Source organism: Suncus etruscus, chromosome 1 (assembly GCF_024139225.1).
Source record: "Suncus etruscus isolate mSunEtr1 chromosome 1, mSunEtr1.pri.cur, whole genome shotgun sequence".
NCBI lineage: Eukaryota > Metazoa > Chordata > Mammalia > Eulipotyphla > Soricidae > Suncus > Suncus etruscus.
Genome location: NC_064848.1, coordinates 83753923 through 83774686, shown reverse-complemented (window position 1 = coordinate 83774686; position 20764 = coordinate 83753923). Strand labels below are relative to the sequence as shown.

General features: G+C 38.1%; 1 protein-coding gene across 1 annotated transcript in view; it reads left to right on the top strand.

Annotated features, from left to right (window-relative positions):
* The window catches only part of ECPAS (Ecm29 proteasome adaptor and scaffold), a 136175-nt gene that overhangs the window by 77792 nt on the left and 37619 nt on the right, over positions 1–20764 (top strand). The window contains 13 exon segments of the mRNA XM_049785173.1: positions 2678–2758; positions 4380–4611; positions 5041–5132; positions 5541–5675; positions 6731–6893; positions 7696–7868; positions 9164–9265; positions 11865–11988; positions 19951–20006; positions 20009–20044; positions 20047–20082; positions 20084–20101; positions 20544–20598. Coding sequence (XP_049641130.1) covers positions 2678–2758; positions 4380–4611; positions 5041–5132; positions 5541–5675; positions 6731–6893; positions 7696–7868; positions 9164–9265; positions 11865–11988; positions 19951–20006; positions 20009–20044; positions 20047–20082; positions 20084–20101; positions 20544–20598 — 1303 coding nt within the window.

The following is a 20764-nucleotide window of genomic DNA, read 5'->3' as shown; positions in this document are numbered from 1 at the left end:
GTTCTCAGGCACTTGGGTTGTTTCCTGATTTTGGTATTGTTTATAGTGTTGCAATGAACAGAGGAGTGCAGATACCTTTCTGTATTGTTTTTAGTTCTTTAGATAATGTATATTCCCAAGAGTGGTATTGCTGGGTCAATTTCTAGTTTTTTTTTAACTGTAATTTCTAGTTTTATGAGGAATGTTCATATTTTCCAAAAAGGCTAGACCAGTTTGCATTCCCACCAGCAATGAATGAAAGTCCCTTTCTCCCTTTATTCTTGCCAGCACTATTTGTTCTTGTCCTTGATGTGTGCCAATGTCTATGATGTCAGATGATATCTCTTTGTTATTTTGATTTCACTGATGATTAATGATTTGTAGCATTTCTTATTTGCCTCTTGACTATCTTTATTTCTTCTTTGAGGAAGTTTCTATTTATCTCTTCTCCCTATATTTTAATGGTGTTGGACTTTACCAACTTTATATATGTTAGATATTAACCCCTTATCAGATGGGTATTAGGTGAATAATCTCTCCATTCTCTGGGCGTTCTTTGTATCTAGTCATCATTATCTTGATGAGCAGAAACTTATTAATTTAGTTCCATTTGTTTATCTTTGCTTTCACTTGCTTGGTCAGTGATGTTTCATTGTTGAAGATGCCTTTAGATTCATTGTTATGGAGAGTTCTACCTACGTTTTCCTTTATGTACCCATATGGTTTCAGGTCTGATATTAAGGTCTATAATCTATTTTTATTTGACTTTCATGCATGGTATTAGAAAGAGGTCTGAGGTCATTTTCTTTCCCTTTTGTGGGGCCGGGGCTTGAGTTTTTGGGCCACATTTGTTAGCGCTCAGGGGTTACTTCTGGCTCTGTGCTCAGAAATTGCTCCTGGCAGGCTTGGGGGAACATATGGGATGCTGGGAATTCAGAGGAGATGACTATGCCCAAGGTCACAAGCCAGTTTATATAGGGAGAAGATGAACATAGGGAGGTTCTAGCTCCTGATGATATTTAAAATTATTGGCTGCTGTCTAGGGTATCTTCCTACTGTTCCCTTGTGTCCTTATCATTTAGGTTACCTGCTATCAGGTAGCTTGGGGCAGTGTTAATGGAAACTTAGGCTTGTTTGTGGACTTGCGTATAGCTGACCAGTTTTCCCTGCACTTCTTTTTTTTTTTATATTTCGGGCCACACCCGTTTGATGCTCAGGGGTTACTCCTGGCTAAGCGCTCAGAAATTGCCCCTGGCTTGGGGAGACCATATGGGACGCTGGGGGATCAAACCGTGGTCCTACCTTGGCTAGCGCTTACAAGGCAGACACCTTATCTCTAGCGCCACCTCGCTGGCCCCTTTCCTGCACTTGTTATTGAAGATACTTTCCTTGCTTCACTTTATAATTTTTGCTTATTTATCAAAGATTAACTTATCGTGTATCTACATCTCAGTATATTCAATTTTATTCCATTGGTCTAAGACAGTGAATCTTTATTTTAGTACTGTGTTATTTTAATTACTATTGATTTGTAGTAGATTTTTAGAATTGGGGAAAGTGATGCCTCCCATCTTTTTCTTAAGTATTATTGATGGAAGGGCCGGAGAGATAGCATGGAGGTAAGGCCTTTGCCTTTCATGCAGGAGGTCATCGGTTCGAATCCCGGCATCCCATATGGTCCCCCGTGCTTGCCAGGAGCAATTTCTGAGCCTGGAGCCAGGAATAACCCCTGAGCACTGCCGGGTGTGACCCAAAAACCACACACACACAAAAAAAAGTATTATTGATGGAGATTTATTGTTTCATACATATTTCAGAAATGCTTGAATAATTTCTTTGAAACACATCATAGAAAAACATCGTTATAGAAACTGCGATGAAGTTGTACAATGGGAGTATTAGGAGTATTGTCATTTTAGTATTGTTAATATTCCCAGTTCATAAGCAGGGGATGTGTTTCCATTTCCTCATGTTCTCTTCTCTTTCTTGACATGATTTGTAGTTACTTTCTGTGTAGGTCTTTTATCTTTTTAATTAATTTGATTCTGAGGTACTTGATTTTTATGAGGCACAATTGTGAATGGAATTTAAAAGCTATCTCATTTCTTTCATCATTTGTATATAGGAAAGCTATGAACTTTTGTGTATTTTGTAGCTTGCTTCTTTACTTTAAAAATCTTTTTTTTTTTTTTGATTTTTTTGGTTTTGGGTTTTGGGGCACACCTGGTGGTGCTCAGGGGTTACTCTTGGCTTTGCGCTCAGAAATTGCTCCTGGCAGGCTCCAGAGACCAGATGGGATGACGAGAATCAAACCACCATTTGTCCTGAGTTGGCCGCATGCAAGGCAAATGCCCTACCACTGTGCTATCCCTCTGGCTCCAAAACCTACTGGTTTTTTGAAGATTTCTTTTTTTGTAGAGTCATAGGATTTTCTAAACATAGTTATGTTATCTGCAGATAGAGCTTTATTTCTCTTTCTTTTCTATCTGGAGGTCCTTGATGCCAGTAATAATCATGAGGAAGAAAAAACTCCACAACTCACGCAGAATTTTAGGAATATATACAATAATGATTAATGGGAATGAATATATTTGACTACAAAAACCAATTACAGACTATAATGTAGTAAAAATAATTTTTTTGACTTAGGAAAGGACACATGCTCCATTTTCATTTATGTGTTTATTAACTTTATTAGGCTTATCATAGGATGAAAACTCCAGCCAAGTACATGACTGGGACCACTGTTCTTCCGTTTAATCCAGCAGCCTTTGGAGAGGTAGGATTTTTTGGCTTTTATTTCTGTTGCCTTTTCTTCAGAGATTCTACAGTAATTAAAGTGGTGTGAGTGATATTTTTCTGTAGTAGATATACTCATACTATGGTCTTAATATTCCTCACCAAATGTATTAAAAATGTAGTGTTTGGTAATGGATATTATGTCCATCCTCCCTCCCTTCCTCCCTCCCTCCCTCCCTTCTTCCCTCCCTCCCTCCCTCCCTCCTCCTGGCTCTGAGCTCAGACGTGCTATTGCTCCAAACCCCCTTATATTTTTTCATAGTAGAGTGTATAAATATTATCACGTTATTGGTTTTCTCTGTGACAAGGACAGATAACAATTTACAGTGATTTAAATTTGAATTTTATTTGATTTGATTAAAAATTTGTTTTTACTTTTGATTTTTGGGCCTTTCCTGGTCTAGCTCAGAGTTTGCTCTTGACTCTGTGCTCCAGGATCACTACTGATTGGAATTGAACCCAGGTCGACTATATTTAAGGCAAGGCAAACATCTTACTTGCTGTACTATCTTTCTGGCTCCTAAGTTTTAGTATTTAAAATTATCATACTGTTAAGGTTCTAGTAAGAAAGTTTGAGAGCTTATTACATTTACTAAAGGAAATTACATATATATATATATATATATACACACACTCACACACATATACATACATACATACATACATACATACATACATACATACATACATACATTGCTTTTGGGGCCACTCCTGGCAGTGCTTAAGGGAACTCCTGATTCTACACTCAGGAATCACTACTGCCGGACTCAGGGGACCATCTGCGATGCTGGGGATCAAATCTGGGTAAGGCAAATGCCCTCCCTGCTGTACTATTGCTCCAGTCCCAGGAAATTATATATTTTTTTTTTTGGGCCACACCCAGTAACACTCGGGTTACTCCTGGCTATGCGCTCAGAAGTTGCTCCTGGCTTGGGGGACCATATGGGACACCGGGGGATCGAACCGCGGTCCGTCCAAGGCTAGCGCAGGCAAGGCAGGCACCTTACCTTTAGCGCCACTGCCCGGCCCCGGAAATTATATTATTTTGATTGTTCATTTATACTGATAAAATGACAGAAGGTAATCTTCAAAGTAGTTAAGATAAAATAAAACTGGTCCATTTCCTATTAGCTTTCAAGAAAAGTGTTTCCTAAGGGCTCCTTAGAAGCCATTTTTTGTGTTTTCTTATGTCATATTATTTAAATCAATTTTTTTTTCAAAATCTTTGTTGGAGATTGTATAAGTGGAATGCCATAGGAATAGATGATTTGTTCCAGTTTTCTGCCCATTTTGTCTTTCTCTTTCATATTTTTTAAGAAAGAATCATCGTAATTTTTGTAAGAGTCTTAAAGTTGTATTTACATCTTAAGTCAATTAAACTCCATTAAAAGATACTCTGGATTTAAAGAACTTTTCGTTATGTAAATTTTGCTCCATTATAGTAATTTGAATCATATTTTCTACCTTCTGTGAGGATGTTTGAATAGATTTATGAGGGAGGGTTGGGGAAACTAAGTGGGACTGCCAATTACTTTGAAGAATGTCTTTTCACAGTGAGTTTTGGAGACTTTATTTAACCTTCTTTTCCCTTCTGTTTTTAGATAGTTCTGTATCTGCGCATGTGCCTGGCTCACAGTGCGGGAGTGGTGCCCACCTCTCAAAGTTTGGCAGATATGCAAGATCACGCGCCAGCCATTGGACGCTATATTCGTACTTTAATGTCAAATAGCCAAGTGACGTCCTCCTCCTCCTCCACATCTTCCAAGAGTGGAGAAACCAACCCTGTACAGATATACATTGGCTTGCTTCAACAGCTGTTAGCAGGTGTTGGAGGTAGGAGTTCTTGACCCTAAGGAAGATATTAAAATGCATTAGCAAAATTCTAATTTTGACCTTAGTTGATAATATACAGCAAAATTAGTTTTTCCCTTCATGACTATAAATGAACATTAATTTTTCTTTTTCTTTTTCTAATGCTACTTGATTCCTCCTCCTTGGTATACTATTTTCTTTTCAAATGAAAAGGCTAACAAGAGAGAATATATTAATACTTTGGAAATGGGCTTGAAGAACATAGTATCTTTTTTATAGATAACTGGTCTGAAATTTGCAGTATCCATTAGTATATTTAGGCTGTTGTTTTTTCTTTTGTAGAACTATGGAATGCCTCCTAAGCAACATCTATATACTTCAAACAAATATAATGATTTCTGTGTGAACTCTTTTCTTGACATTAAGATGGCTGATTTTTTTCTTGTGTAGGTTTGCCAGTCATGTACTGTCTACTGGAAGCTGTCTCAGTGTATCCAGAAAAATTGGCTGCCAAATTTGTAGACAAAACAGAATGGATAAAGGTATATTCTATACAAATTTTTTGATTCTTGAATTTTAAACTTTAGTCTTAAAGTTTTGTTTTCCTGTCTTTTTTTTTTATTATTATTACTTGTTTTTTTTTCTATTACCTTTTCTGCCTTTGGAGAATTTTGGAATTTCTCTTTATCAATATATAGGCTATTGTATATCAATATTTTTATAACTTAGAGTGAGAGATGAATTGAGCACCATATGAGCATGAACAAGACACAGCAGAAGACTGCTCTTAGACTCCTTAAATTTCTTCGCCTCCTTTTCTAACTTGACACACGCATACAGATCTTAACTTTAATATGTTGTACCTCTTGGCTCCAGGTTTGAAATTCTGATGTTAGATGTCAGCAATAAAATGAATATATCATATATATATTTATTTCTTCCCTGTTTAGAGTTTGATGAATAGCAGTAAAGAAGAGATGCGTGAACTGGCAGCACTGTTTTATTCTGTAGTGGTATCTACAGTGTCAGGACATGAGTTGAAGTTAATGATAGAACATCTTATAAAGACTACAAAAGATAATCACGTATGTTGTCATTTTGTCTACAAGTATGTGGTGGTTAGTAGCACTTTACAAAAAGTATAATATATTTACTTTATTCTTCTCAATTATGAAATAAACTTACAGATTCCTTCTATGGTTTTAAGGATTAGATGTGATATTACATTGATTTATTTAAGTTTATTTAGAAACTTGAGTGCTTATATCTGATAGTGTTTATTTGCAATTCTAGAACTTTAATATTTATGTTGTGCAGCCTACATTATAGACTGGCACACAGAAAATATTAGCTTGTTTTATGGTGGAGGGGAGTAGACAAGCAGGACTCCTTAGCACTAGTCAGTGACCCTCCTGAGATACTCAGCAGTGCTTGGGAAGGTGGGGCAGGTGTTGTCGATATTGTACTCAGGACTTCAAGCAGACATTGCCTATGCTTTGACCCTTGAGCTAATTCCCCACCCTAGTTCATCTAAAAACAACTTAACATTGTGGATTTTTCAAGTGTGGCGATAGTGGAGGTTTATTCCCCCCACCCTCGGGAGAGGGGACCACACACAGTTGTACTTAAGGCTTATTCCTGGCTCTGTGCTCAGTGATCACTTATGGTGGGGCTCATAGAACTATATGGGGTGCTGGGGATCCAACCAGGTCAGCAGCATGCAAGGCTTTACCTGGCTTGTTATCTACTCTGCAGCACAACCCACCCTCTCTGCTTTTAGATATGATCTACCTTAATTAGAATTTTTGGCCTATTAGAAATAGTATCTGTTTTTTATATTTTATTGACAGTAAGGAAAACGTGTGAGTTATGGAATAAAATGAAATCCTCTTATCCAAAGTTGAAATCGTGAGTTACTAGGGATTCTAAATCTTAAAGTGAGTCAAGATTCAGTCCAACTTCTCTCTGGGGTTTCTTTTGTTAGTTTTCTCCCCTTTTTGAGTATTATTGAATAGTGTTTCAAATGATCATTTTATTCTTTGTTTTATAAGACAACCATAATAAATACACTGTTATTTCATCCATTCTTGTACATGTGAGAGAAAGAGAGAGATATATGCCATTGTGTTGTTAAATTCAGAGCCCAGAGATACAGCATGGATCCTTGCTTGCATTGGGATTCACAGTAGGAAGATACTTGGCTAAGAAGAAAATGAAAGTAGCAGAGCACCAAGATCTGGAGACAGATGCTGATTTCCTGCCAGAACAAGAGGAGCTCATTCAGAGTGCCACAGAAACAATAGGTAATTAATAACTTTATGCTGATTTAGATTTTTTAATTAGGACAAAATTTACCATGGCCTTTTCAGTTCTTTCTGTGACATTACAATTTTTTTTTTAAAACAGCAATAGATTCCTCTGTCATTCTTTTCTTTCTTTTTTTTTTTTTTTTTTCTTTTTTTCTTTTTATTCTTGTAGTCTTGCAAGGCATTGTTTTTTGCTTCTGGAACCCCCACCGTTGCATTTGAATGCACAAACTTTCTACAAAATCTTATAGTCTTAATGACATTGAAAGTATTCTAATCTTGTAAACTATCATGGTAAAAAAATTAAGCTTTAAAACTGGATACTACTCTGACGTGTTTTTTTTTCTTTCTTATAATGTCATCATTTTTTAATAATGTCATCTCCCAGTGGACCTTGGGAGTCCACTTGGGCCATATGTGGCTCTGCAGTGCGAGGCATTGAACTTAGGGCTCTGCATGTGCTACTCTTCTGCGCTACTACTTGAGCTATTTTCCCCATCTCTATTGTGTTGTTGTTGTTTTTAATTGAATAAACGTAAATAGATTATAAACTAGAAGATATTGTAGGCTTTAATTTTGATGCTGTCTAAAAGCTTTGTATGCAGGAGACATGGGTTTGAGTTCTTGCAGTACGGTATGCTTCCTGAGCATACATTTGATCAGTAAGCTGGGAGTGATCCCTCTGCCCTGCCGAGTATGTTCCTAAAACAAAAACAAACAAAACAAAACATATATTGATGGTTGTTTGGATCACAAAGGCAATAGGACATTATTCTCTTTTGTTTAAATGTGCTTGCAGGCTCATTTTTGGACAGTACGTCACCTCTCTTGGCGATTGCTGCCTGTACTGCTCTGGGTGAAATTGGTAGAAACGGTCCACTTCCCATCCCAAATGAGGGATCTGGATTTACCAAATTGCATCTTGTGGAAAGCTTACTAAATAGAATACCTTCCAGTAAAGAAACAAATAAGGCAAGTCTGTCTATTTTTCTTCATCCTAAAAATCTGCTTATCGATACATAAAATAGGAAAGCCATAGTCATAATCAGGATAGCTGACATTGTAGCTGTAGAGAGAATTTATTGTGAAAATAATGACATAGTAAGGAAGAAAATCTAGTTGACTGTTTCAGTTTTGAGTTATAGATGAATTGTCTACAGCTGTTGTTTTTGTATTATTTGATCCAGTTAAGACTTAGAAATGGTTCCTGGGAGTCTCAGGGGACTGCATGGGATACTGGAGATTGAACCTGAGTTTGTCTCCAGTTGTCCGTGTACAAGGCAAATGCCCTACCACTGTGTTATCACTCTGGCCACATTTTCATTTTTGAACATAATTCTTACAGACTTTAAAAGTGTGTGTGTGTGTGTGTGTGTGTGTGTGTGTGTGTGTGTGTGTGTGTGTATGATCAAAGTATCACCTCAGTGGCGATATAAAGATGAGTTAATGAAATTGTGTGTGTGTGTGTGTGTGTGTGTGTGTGTGTGTGTGTATGTGTATGATCAAAGCATCACGTCAGTGGTGATGTAAAGATGAGTTAATGAAATTTTGCCTACCTCAAGTATAGTAGGCATGTAATTTAATTCTTAATTAAACTACAATGTGGAATTGGGGGGGGGGCAGAGAGAAAGGAAGAAAGAGAAAAAGAAAAAGAGAGAATGAGAATATAACAAGTAAGGCACTTGGATTTGGTCCCTAGCACCATAGAAGTGATCCCGAAACGCAGAGCCAGAAGAAAGCCCTGAAAACCATTGGCAGTGACTACTAAAACAAAAATAGAAAAAGAAAAGATTATTAGCTTATTTTAGCAAGCTGTTGCTGAGGCATTCATGTTATGCTAAGCCAATTCAAGGTATTTCACATAGATTAATTTGTTGAATACTCTAGAAAGTCTTGTTAGGTACTGTTGTTATCTCTGATTTCCAGGCAGAGGAATTAATAGATGAAGTAATTACTTTAGACCACACACTTGCAAAAGGCTACTAAAATGGTCAAGCTGTGACTTGAAACGAAGCTGTGGACTCATAACTGATGATAATTTGAAGGGCAGTAAACCTAGTTAAAAACTTACTTTTTTGCAACTGTAGCCCATAATGAGTTAATTCTGTATCTTTCTCTTTTCAGTGTTCTGTAGAAATAGCTTTTATAAAATTGTGGTTGGTCCATGACTTAGATAGACTGCCCCTCCTACTTTTTTTTTTTTTTTGAAACATGGGTTTGGGATGAAGCTGCTAAATATCTTGTTTCTCATGAAATTGTTCTTTCAGATGAAAGAAAGGGCAATCCAAACACTAGGGTATTTTCCAGTTGGAGATGGAAATTTCCCTCACCAGAAGCTTCTCTTGCAAGGTCTGATGGATTCTGTGGAGGTATTTATATTGTACTCTTGATTGTTACAAAATAACTTGCTGGGTTTATTGTTGTTGATATAGCATTGCCTAATTATCTCCGGCATCAGCATTTCTCAACCGGTGGCCACTGCACTAGGCCCACAGAATATTCCATGATTTCAGGTTTTTTTTTTTTTTTTTTTTTGGACCACACCCGGTGACGCTCAGGGGTTACTCCTGGCTATGTGCTCAAAAATCACACTGGCTTGGGGATCGAACCGAGGTCTGTCCTATGTGCTGTTTTAAGAGTTTGGAAGTACAGAAATATATGAAAAGCAAGAAATACAACAAAGAAATTAAAGATAAAGAAAAAAAAGCAGGATTCAGAGAATCCTGAATTTGGCAACTTGAAATATATGAAGCCAATTCTAGTGACTGTCTTTCATAAGGAGAGTAGAAGCTTATTGCTTGTTTTTTTTTGATCTGTATGAAAAGAAGGTTCTGTCTTGAGCATACCTTTTCTTCCCTGAGAATTGGGAAGAGAAGCTTTTGACTAGGAGTCTGTAGGACAGAATTTTTTTTTTTTTTTTTTTTTTGGTTTTTGGGCCACACCCTGTGACGCTCAGGGGTTACTCCTGGCTATGTGCTCAGAAGTTGCTCCTGGCTTCTTGGGGGACCATATGGGACGCCGGGGGATCGAACCATGGTCCGTCCTAGGCTAGCGCAGGCAAGGCAGGCACCTTACCTCCAGCGCCACCGCCGGCCCCAGGACAGAATTTTTTAATCCCTCTCTCTGGTATGAGAAACAAGTGCTGAAAGTGAAGTGCCATCAAGACCAGAGTATTGAACTGATTGAATTTAGGAATGGCTGAGCTTTTTTTTTTTTTTTTTTTTTTTTAATTTTTTTTATTTAAACAACTTTATTACATACATAATTGTGTTTGGGTTTCAGTCATGTAAAGAATACCACTCATCACCAGTGCACCATTCCCATCACCAATGTCCTAATTCTCCCTCCTCCCCACCCAACCCCCGCCTGTACTCTAGACAGGCTTTCTATTTCCCTCGTACATTCTCATTATTAGGATAGTTCAAAACGTAGTTATTTCTCTAACTAAACTCATCCCTGCTTGTGGTGAGCTTCATGAGGTGAGCTGTAACTTCCATGAGCTATTATCTTATGCCTTGTTGGATTCTGAAAGATCACTTCCCATATCCCTCAGTCTTTTTTCATTCCCTCCATTCACAGTAATTAGAGAAAAGTGTAAGCATTTTGAGCCAGTCATTTATATTTGTGGAATATCAGCATTTCTGAAGTAAAATAATGAGTATATAGTGTGTAGGATCTTTTCATATTTGATTTTTGTTTTTGTTTTTAGTTTAGTTTAGGTCTTTTTTGCCCATACCCTGCTTTACACAGGGCTTAATAATTGCTCTGTGCTCAGGAATTATTCTTGGCAGGGCTCAGGGTACAACATGGATGTTTAAAATCAAACTGAGGTCTGCTGTGTGCAAGGCACCTTACCCACATACTATATCTGCCCTCATGTTTGATTATTGAAATAATTTCAGACTTATTGTGCTTTTGAAAGAATAGTGTAAAGAACTTCTTCAGATATACCAATTATTTTTTTATTTTTTCATTTTTTTTTTTGGTTTTTGGGTCATACCCGGTAGTGCTCAGGGGTTACTCCTGGCTCTACGCTCAGAAATCGCTCCTGGCAGGCTCAGGAGACCATATGGGACACCCGGATTCGAACTACTGACCTTCTGCATGAGTGGCAAACGCCTTATCTCCATGCTATATCTCCGGCCCCAGATATACCAAATTTTAACATTTTTAATTTTTAATTTTTCTCTTAACCACCTGAGAATAGTTTGTAGATGTATTTGATTTAAGGTTGTAAATAATATAATGGATATTTTTATGCAGTTGCTACACATTATGTCATTACTTGGAGCTCTCTATACAATTAGCCTCATTTAGCTCTCTTACAGCCTAATAGGAATTATGTACATATTACATATGTACAAGTTGAGTCTCAGAGTTTAAATACATGTTTGTAGCTGACTAAGAAACTACTAAAAATTACACTGAAACCTGTGGCATTAAAATCTATGTTCTTATTCTCAAGTATAAATGGAATCATGTACCCAAAGATTTAAAAAAATGCATTCTTTAGTGATTTTATTTTTATTGATAGTGAGAGATTTTGGACAGTGGGAAGTTTGTTCGGCATTCCTCCATTCTTAATTCTTATTTCACTCTACCTTACTATTTTTTAATTGGACTATAAGTTTTAATGCTTGGAACTAAGTGGTGCTTAGGGACCTTGAGGGCCAACCTGGCAATGTTTGGAAGCTTTCAGAGTTGAACTGGCAATATTTGAGATCATGTGCTGGACAACTAACTGAATCCAGCCATTTACACCTATCCTATGTTTTTTGTCACCCTGGGTTCTATTTTTGAACCACTCAGTGATCTAAAAGTAGTCCAAACAAAAGAAGGAACCTAAGCCATGTTGAGAAAAAAAATCTTAAGCAGATTTTAATATACTAATACTAATAATTTCTACTAGATAAGGATCTTTCCCCCTCGAAATGTTCTATTTCATGGTTTTTCTTTCCTTCATTGCAGGCCAAACAGATAGAACTTCAGTTCACCATTGGTGAAGCTATTACCAGTTCTGCAATAGGAACTAGTTCTGTGGCTGCCCGAGATGCCTGGCTCGTGACAGAAGAAGAATATACTCCTCCTGCTGGTATTCACAGTTCACCTAATTGACCTGTCATATTCACGGGCCCTTACTGTTGTTCTCTGTTACATTTGAGCAAACTAGAACAATGCATACATTTCATCAGAACAAACTTTGTTTTCCCAAATATTTACATCTCTGTCTTACTCAATTGTCTTACTCAAACTTTCTCAGTTCAGTCAAGAAAAATAGTTAATCAACTGTGAATGAATACGAAATGAACAAGAACCTCTGGCAAGCATGCAAGAGTGTTAGCAATGATTGTCTTGCCAACGTTTGTTTTCATGAGAATGTCATATTTAGCCAATCCCAGAAGTCCGAACATAGCAGTTTGCAAACATATCATCTTTTTTTTTGGTGTGTGTGTGTGTGTGTGTGTGTGTGTGTGTGTGTGTGTGTCACACCCGGCAACGCTCAGGGATTACTCCTAGCTCTATGCTCAGAAATCACTCCTGGCAGGCTTGGGGACCATATGGGATGCCAGGATTCGAACCACTTGTCTTTCTGCATGCAAGGCAAATACCTTACCTCCATGCTCTCATTCCAGCCCCTGCAAACATTTACTTTTATTGTGGATTTTATAGTGAAATGGCAGTATTTTCTAGTAATAGGTACCTCTGGACTAAAGGTGCTTTTATGACTTCATAGTTGAGGGAGAGTTTGGTTTCTGGCAGTTTTATAGATTCATTATTTCATATATATATCTTTAGCTTGACTTTTAATTTGGATTGAAATGTTTCAATATTTGGTACATAATTTTGAATCAAAAGAGAAAAATTACTGTTTTATAACTCGTTTTACTCAAGGAAATTAAAAGGTACTATTGTCATGGTACTCATTCCATTGTTAACAAATTTTTTTTTTTTTTTTTTTTTGGTTTTTGGGCCACACCCGTTTGACGCTCAGGGGTTACTCCTGGCTATGTGCTCAGAAATCGCCCCTGGCTTGGGGGGGACCCTATGGGACGCCGGGGGATCGAACCGTGGTCCGTTCCTTGGTAGCGCTTACAAGGCAGACACCTTATCTCTAGCGCCACCTTCCCGGCCCCAACAAAATATTTTTTAATGGTTCTGAGTATCAAAGCATTTTACTATTGAGCCACATTCCCTTTCCTGTTGTGGTACTTCGGGGAGACTCTTTAATTGTTTTGGGGGACCAATGGCGTTGATCTGTAGTACTGCAGATCAAACTTGACTTTCTGCATGTTTTTTTTTTTAGCTCTTTGAGCCTGCTCTCTCCTTTCTTCCTCTTAACCTCTTGACTTTATGTTTCTGGTCTAGTTGCTGGATTGCATTTTTCACTTAGGATGTTAGTATATCTCAGTATTTTCTTGGAAGATTGTTTACTAAGTTGTAGGTAACTGCAGGAAAAACACAGCTTCTCTGGCTTCTCTTTCTCCACACTACACTCTGTGTTGGAATGTCCAATTCCCATTTAAGTATACTAAGACCATTCTCCTCTTTGACATATCTTGAAATTAGTTAGAAAACTGAAAATGGGAATTTTGAGGAATTCCAAATTGGAAGATACTTAGATGTATCTATCATGTAAAGATAATCTTAAGTCATGTATATTATGTGTAACGACCAGAGGAGTAGAAGAGACTGAACTCACGTTACCTGGAACCTACATTTTTGGTGGATTAAGAGGAGAAACCAGGAAACCACAAAAAAAAAAAAAAGCAGCAGGAAGTAGGAGAGTATTTTCAGTGAAGAAAATCTATGAAAGGGGTGGGGACTCAGTTGAATTATAATATTGTTGACAAATGAAGTTGAGAACTGGTTGAATTATTTGAAGCAGCATACTTGAAGGATTGTAACAGTGCTTTTGTCAGTGGTTTTGTGGAACGGAAAAGATGAAGGTCAGATTTGGGGTAAATTCAAGAGTTTTCATCCAGCTCATTGAGAGATCTCTCTGGCCTGTATCCTTATTTTTTGTTTGCTTGTTTTAGGGCCACATCCGGCAACGCTCAGGGGTTATTCCTGTCTCTGCGCTCAAAAATTGCTCCTGGCAGGCTCAGGGGGCCATATTGGATGCTTGGGGTCGAACCCAGGCCTGTCCTGGGTCGGCTGTGTGCAAGGCAAATGTCTTACCATGTGCTATTACTCCAGCCCCTCTATTCCAATTTTTTGTTAATCATTCGTGAGTTTTTATCATGAATAAATATTGAATCTTGCCAAAAAACTCTATCCACCTATTGATATTAAATGGCTTTCAACATCTTTTGTTGACATCCTATATTTTGTTGATTGATCTGCATATTTGGGGTCTTATTACTGGAATAAACCCTAATTGATCATGGTGTACAATCCTTGTGGGATTTGGTTTGCTAAAATTTTGTTAATGATCTCTATATTCATCAGGAATATTGATGTATAATACAACATTTCTCCCTAATATCTCTGCTTACTTTGCTATTATATTGACTTCATAGAGGTGTTAGAAAGGAATCTTGCTTCTTTAATATTTTGGAAGAGCTTGAGTGTAGTTAGTATCAATGAAGGGTTGGTAGAAGTCATTAGGGAACCCATTTGAACTTTTCTTTGGGGATATTTTTAATTGCTATGTTTCAGCTCTTTTGCCTTCGTCTGTTTAAGGTTTTCTACTTCCTCCCAATTCAATATTGGGAGTTTGTATGCTCTAAGACTGGTTCCATTTTTTTTTTTTTTCAAGCTCTCCAGCTTAGTGTCATAGAGTTAAGTGTTTTTGTAGTACTTCCTAATCTTTTGTATTTCTCAATTTGGTGCTTTGGGGACCATGTGGTCCTGTAGATTTGAACCAGGGTCAGCCATGAACTTGGCAAGGCAAGTACCTGAACTCGCCTGTATCTCTCTTTCTGTTCCTTCTTGTTTGTTTTGAGGAATCTTTTTCTTTGATTTTTCTCTTTGACTCATTAGTTCTCTAATTGTACATTGCCAAGTTTCCAAATGTTGGAATTTTTCCAAACTTCTTTTTATGGGCTATATTCTACCTTAACGGTATTATGGTCTGAAAAGACACTTTATGGTTTCTATTTTTGTAACTATATTGAATTGTACCCAGCATGGTTTATCCTGGAGATTGTTTCATGTGTCCTGGAAGAGAAGAATACTTACTAAGTAAGCTTTTTGTAGTAGATTATTCTGTATGTTTGTTTGTTCCAATTATTCCAATTTCTCACTCAGGTAACTTATTTTCTATTGATGTTCTATCTGGTTGATCTATACAGTGATCAGAATGGGATATTAAAGCCTTCTGCTACTTTTTTCTGTTGATATGTTTTCTCAGGTCTATTTAGCAGTTATTTATTTTTAAAACTTTGCTACCCCATTAATTTGGCACATATTAAGAGTTAGGTCCTCTTGATTGGTGAACCCATAACCAGTATATTATGTCATTCTCTATTTCTTTGTTTTTTGGGGGAAGGGGCTTGGGGCCACACCTGGTGATGCTCAGGGTTAGTTTCTCTTGGCTCTGCACTCAGAAATCGATCCTGGCTTGGGGGACCATATGGGACGCTGGGGGAATCAAACTGCGGTTCGTCCTAGTTTAGTGTGTGCAAGGTAGACACCTTACCACTTGCACCACTGTAGCATATGAAAAAGTTTCCATAAGATGATTCTTGGAATTGTATTTAAAAGTGTTTCCTTAGGATTGTTCTGTGACTTTTGCCCCACCTAACCCTTCCAGGTGGGGCGCTGTGGAGTTGGCAATAAATAGCTTGAGGGACAGGAGTGAGGGGTCCTTCTGTGAAAAGCTGCTGGCTGCAGGAGGATTCTCTGGCTCTCCTTGCCCGATCTTTTAAACCCTATCGTTCTTGTCTGTGTGGATTATTACTTGCTGCGGATAAATATTACCAAGGCCTTCCCCTGAAAGGGGACAAGGGGATGGGAAGTAATTTCTCATTCTGGGGACTGTTCTTGGATTCACAAATACCCAGCCAAGATAACGGCGAAGATATCTTGCAGATGGCGCCCGAACAGGGTGTACCCCAAGACCCGCCCATATCTGGGAGGAGTTTTGGGAACCGGATAATAGGTGTAACTACCTGCAAGACCTCCCATTTCTGGGAGGGGTCGGGAAAAAGTTAGATAAGCCTGGGACGAAAGGGATTCGGCCCCTTTTGCCCTTTTGCCGTTTCTCTCTTGGCCCGGCTTGGCTTCCTGGCTTTTGAATCTTTGGGCCGCATGGAGCCCAAAGGGAAGATGGCTAACAGGAGATAAGATGCAGGGCTAGCAAAATATTGCTGAATGCTTGAAAGGTTAACATAGGCCACACACCTGTGGTGGCAAGGGCATGAATAAAGATGATTCTTCCTGATGGCTGCGTGTGAGTGATTTCACCTGGGCCTGGAACTCGCCGGCTGCATGGAGGTTGCAGAGCCATGTGGGCTGGATGGTATCCTTCATCTCCAGCCCCATTGTTAATTATTTAACACAACACACCACTGCCCCTATTTCTTTGTTTTTTAGTTTGAACATAATTTGATCTTAAACACTGATGATGATATCCCATGCTTTTTGTGTTCAACCACTTGCCTGTATTTTGTTTTCCAATCTTGTTTATTCTAAGCCTTTGCTTATCATTAGATTCAAGTATATGTGTGTGTGTGTGTGTGTGTGTGTGTGTGTGTGTGTGTGTTTCAAATAGCAGAGGGTTGGATTTTATATGTGTGTGTTTCAAATAGCAGAAGGTTGGATTTTGTTCCTAACTCATTCAGCAATTTTATGTTTTTTTAAAAACTGTTGTTTTCTGGGATTACTCTGGCTCTATGCTCAGTGGTCATTCCTGGCAGGTCATGGAATGCAGGGGATTGAAATTGGGTTGGCCACAAGCAGAACAAGTACCGTATATGCTGTATTATCACTCCAGCTTGCCATTTTGTGCTTTTGATAGGTTAATTCAGCCCCTTTCCATTCAGAGAAATTTTTGATAGGCATAACTTATTAACATTTAGAGAAATTATTCATATGAAAAAAATTAACAGAAGTTTGTCATTTTTTGTGAAGATTTCTATTAGTCTTTTTCTGTTTGCTATTTTTATTGGATTCTTTTCAGGTTTCCTTGCAGAGTTGTTTTAGTTACAGTAAAGACCTTCAGCTATTATTTATTTAAGCCTGTTTTTAAACACTCCTTCAAATCTGAGTGATGACCTTGCAAGGCAGAGGAATCTTACTGGAGGTCCTTTTTTCTCTCTCTCTTTTGGGAGGTGGTATTTGGGTCACACCTGGTGGTGCTCAGGGATTACTCCTGGTTCTGCTCAGAAATTACTCCTGGCAGACTCAGGAGACCATATGGAATGCTGGGGCTTGAACTCAGATAGGCTTGCATGCAAGGCTAATGCCCTACCCTCTATATAGCCCAGCTCCCTGGAGGTCCATTTCATTCTATATGTTGAGTATATGTTCTATTTTTCTTCTTGCTTTAAGAACTCATTTGCTAAATCTAATATTATTCCTCTTGAAATTTAGATAGGCTTGAAGAAGCCTATTTCTTTCTCTCTTTGGTTGTTGTCATTTTGAGAGTAGTGTGTCCTTGTGTTGTTCTGTTTAGTTTTATTTTGTTTGGCACTCTTTGAGCCTCCTGGATCAAGTCTCCCTCCTAACATTGGGAACATTTTGTTGTTACTTCTCTTACCAGCCATTCTTCTTCCTTCTCTCTTGTTCTCTGAAGTTCTTTCGATATGGAGGTTTGTCCTTTGGATGTTGTGAGATATAGCACTTAACCTTTTTATTTAAAAAAAATCTTTTCTGGCTGGCAGTGGTTTATCAGAATTTATTAACATTAGTATCACAAAAGTTGGTATATAACCCCCCACTGTTCAATTTGACTGGCTTAAAATATTTTCTATTACCTCTTATTAATTATTATTATTATTATTATTATTTATCAGAATTTATTAACATTAGTATCACAAAAGTTGGTATATAACCCCCCACTGTTCAATTTGACAGGCTTAAAAATATTTTCTATTACCTCTTAATTATAATTATTATTATTATTATTATTATTATTATTATTATTATTATTATTGGTTTATGGGTCACACCTGACAGTGCTCAGGGGTTACTCCTGGCTCTCCGCTCAGAAATCACTCCAGGCAGGCTTGGGGGACCATATGGGATACTGGGATTCGAAACACTGTCCTTCTGCATGCAAGGCAAACACCCTACCTTCATGCTATCTCTCTGCCCACCCCCTACCTCTTATTTATTAATGATAGCTTACCCCCAAGAAGTCACTGATTTGATTTTTGGCTTCTAGTATTCTTGTGCTAAGTTCTTTTTACTGTATTTTTTAGTACCTTCATTTCTATTTGAATGAGTTCTTAGACACACACACACACACACACACACACACACACACACACACACACACACAATTGTTTCTTTGAAGTCATCTTTATGAAATTTCTTAGAAAATTCTGGTAATAGTTGAGGACTTTTTTAGGCTTCTGTCCCTATCCTTTGATGCATTGAATTCCTTTTTTTTTTTTTTTTTGACTTATTTCTTCCCATTTATTCTTGATGCTTCACTATTTGTTGGGGTGGGGGGGTGGAGCTTCAAGTCATTCATTTATTTATAGTTTTTACATTTATTTTATTTACATTATTCACATTTTATATCTCAAAATCGTGGATGTCTTGTTAGGATTTCTTAAACATTTGCAAGATTAATCTTATGGTGCCTGCGGCTCTAATGTGCACCTGAATGATAACAATGTATTTGTGGTCACCCTGTGCTTAAAAGCATTGTGGTAGTCTTAGTTCTGGCCTAGGGCTCATAATTGCTGGTGTCTGGCAGCTGAGGTTGTGTCCAGATGACTTGGACGGTGACAAGATTGTTTAGACACACTGGAGAGAGAGTCCATCTGATAGGGTGCTCTCCTTGCATATGTGGCCAACCTGAGGTTGATCCCCAACACCACTTTAGAGTCTCCTGAGCACAGCTGGTTGTGGCCCAAAAAACTGAAGGAAAAAAAAAAGATTGTAATTAAACATATGCAATAGCAGCTGCTTGGCCAGCTGATCGTTGTAGCTACAGGAATACTTTTGCATTTGCCACAGTCAACTTGGGGCTGGCTGCTGTGGTCTGTGGCCTGATGTGCTCAGTACCCCAGCCTCGAACCAGTTGGCTAAGCCCTAAGTAGGCCTGTGCCATCTCAGACAGTGAACTTGCCAGGTGGAGTGGACATGGCTACCCTGCTGGGTGGTTTGTACCTCAGTTGTGACTGTGTCTAGGTTGCACCAGGAGCGGCAACTCACTGTGTCATGGGGTCAAAAGACCTGAGTCTGTTTCTAATTCATTAAATAGCTTGGATTAAAGCTGAATTTCTGGAAATTGTTGTATTTATTACCCTCTCCTCTCTTAGGTTAGTGCTGTATGTCTGATATCAGCTTGCCATGTGTTTATTTTCTTTCAGACCCCACTTCCTTTATCCTCACCCAGGGAAGCTCCTTTAGTGCTGTACTGGTTTGTCTATAGTTCTCTTCTTTCTGAATCCAAGTGCCTTTTAAACATTTACTATTATTTTCTTCAGCTTTCTTCAGCTTCCTTCAGCTTTCTTCAGCTTTCTTCAGCTTTCTTCAGCTTCCTTCAGCTTCCTTCCTTCCTTCCTTCCTTCCTTCCTTCCTTCCTTCCTTCCTTCCTTCCTTCCTCCGTCCTTCCTTCCTTCCTTCCTTCCTTCCTTCCTTCCTTCCTTCCTTCCTTCCTTCCTTCCTTCCTCCCTCCCTCCCCCCCCCCCCTCCCTCCCTCCCTCCCCTTTCTTTTTTTCTTTCTTAATAATACCTTTATTTTCTCAGTGAGACCTCTTCTGGAATGCTCCCATGTTCACTTCATTTCTTATGCATTCTTACTGTTGATGCCATAGGCATGTTTGCAGAACTGTTTCTTTTGGGCCATTATAGCTTTTGCCTCTCCCAGAAGTTTTATTTTTGGAAACTATTCAGTGTCTTAAATTATGTTCATTTTTCCATTTGCTTTCTCTAGGAGTCAAAGTGAATGATGTGGTTCCCTGGGTTTTGGATGTAATTTTAAATAAACATTATTCCTAGGCCCCAACCCACATGTGAGACAAGCAGCTCTTCATACTGGCTCCTCTCCCTTGTAAGGAAGCTAAGCCTCCCATAAAGAAGTAAAGGTAAGTCACTGTAGATTCCCGGGGAGTTGTTAAACAGGTATTTTACAATTAAAATGTTCTAGGAAGAAAAAAATATGAAGGTGAAAGGGGCCAATACAAAGAGCTGAGAGCTATTCACTAATAACACTTTGAAATAAACTGTATGCAAAAGGATGGGAAAATGTCGCCTGTATGTGTTCACTGGATCATGAGTCTAAACTTTAAAGTATAATATCAGAAAAAAATGTTTAGAATGGGGGAAGCTTAAATTGCTTGCATTAGACTTAAACTGTAAGTGATATATATAACTGTCAGGTAATTTAGCCACTTTCAAGTTGTGAGGGATAGAGAGGTTTGTGACTGCCCCTGGGTTATAATATAAGTCTTGTTATCCTGAAAGCAATAGGTCTTTCCATTATTGAATTTGAGTTTCAGTTTTCTGATGCTTTTTTTCTTCTTTCAGTCTCATCTCAAAGAAATTCAGACTGCATTTGTTTCAGTTTTGTCAGAAATTGATGGTAGGTTATTCGGAAAAGTATTGTTTCCTAAGCTTCACCAAACTTGTATTTTTAAAATGTGAAAAACATGAATTAACAAATTAAAGAGAAGGGTAGAGAAGGGTCTAATTTTTTTTTTTTTTTTTTTTTTTTGCGGGTGAGGCTGGGGGTCTCCTTACAGTGCTTC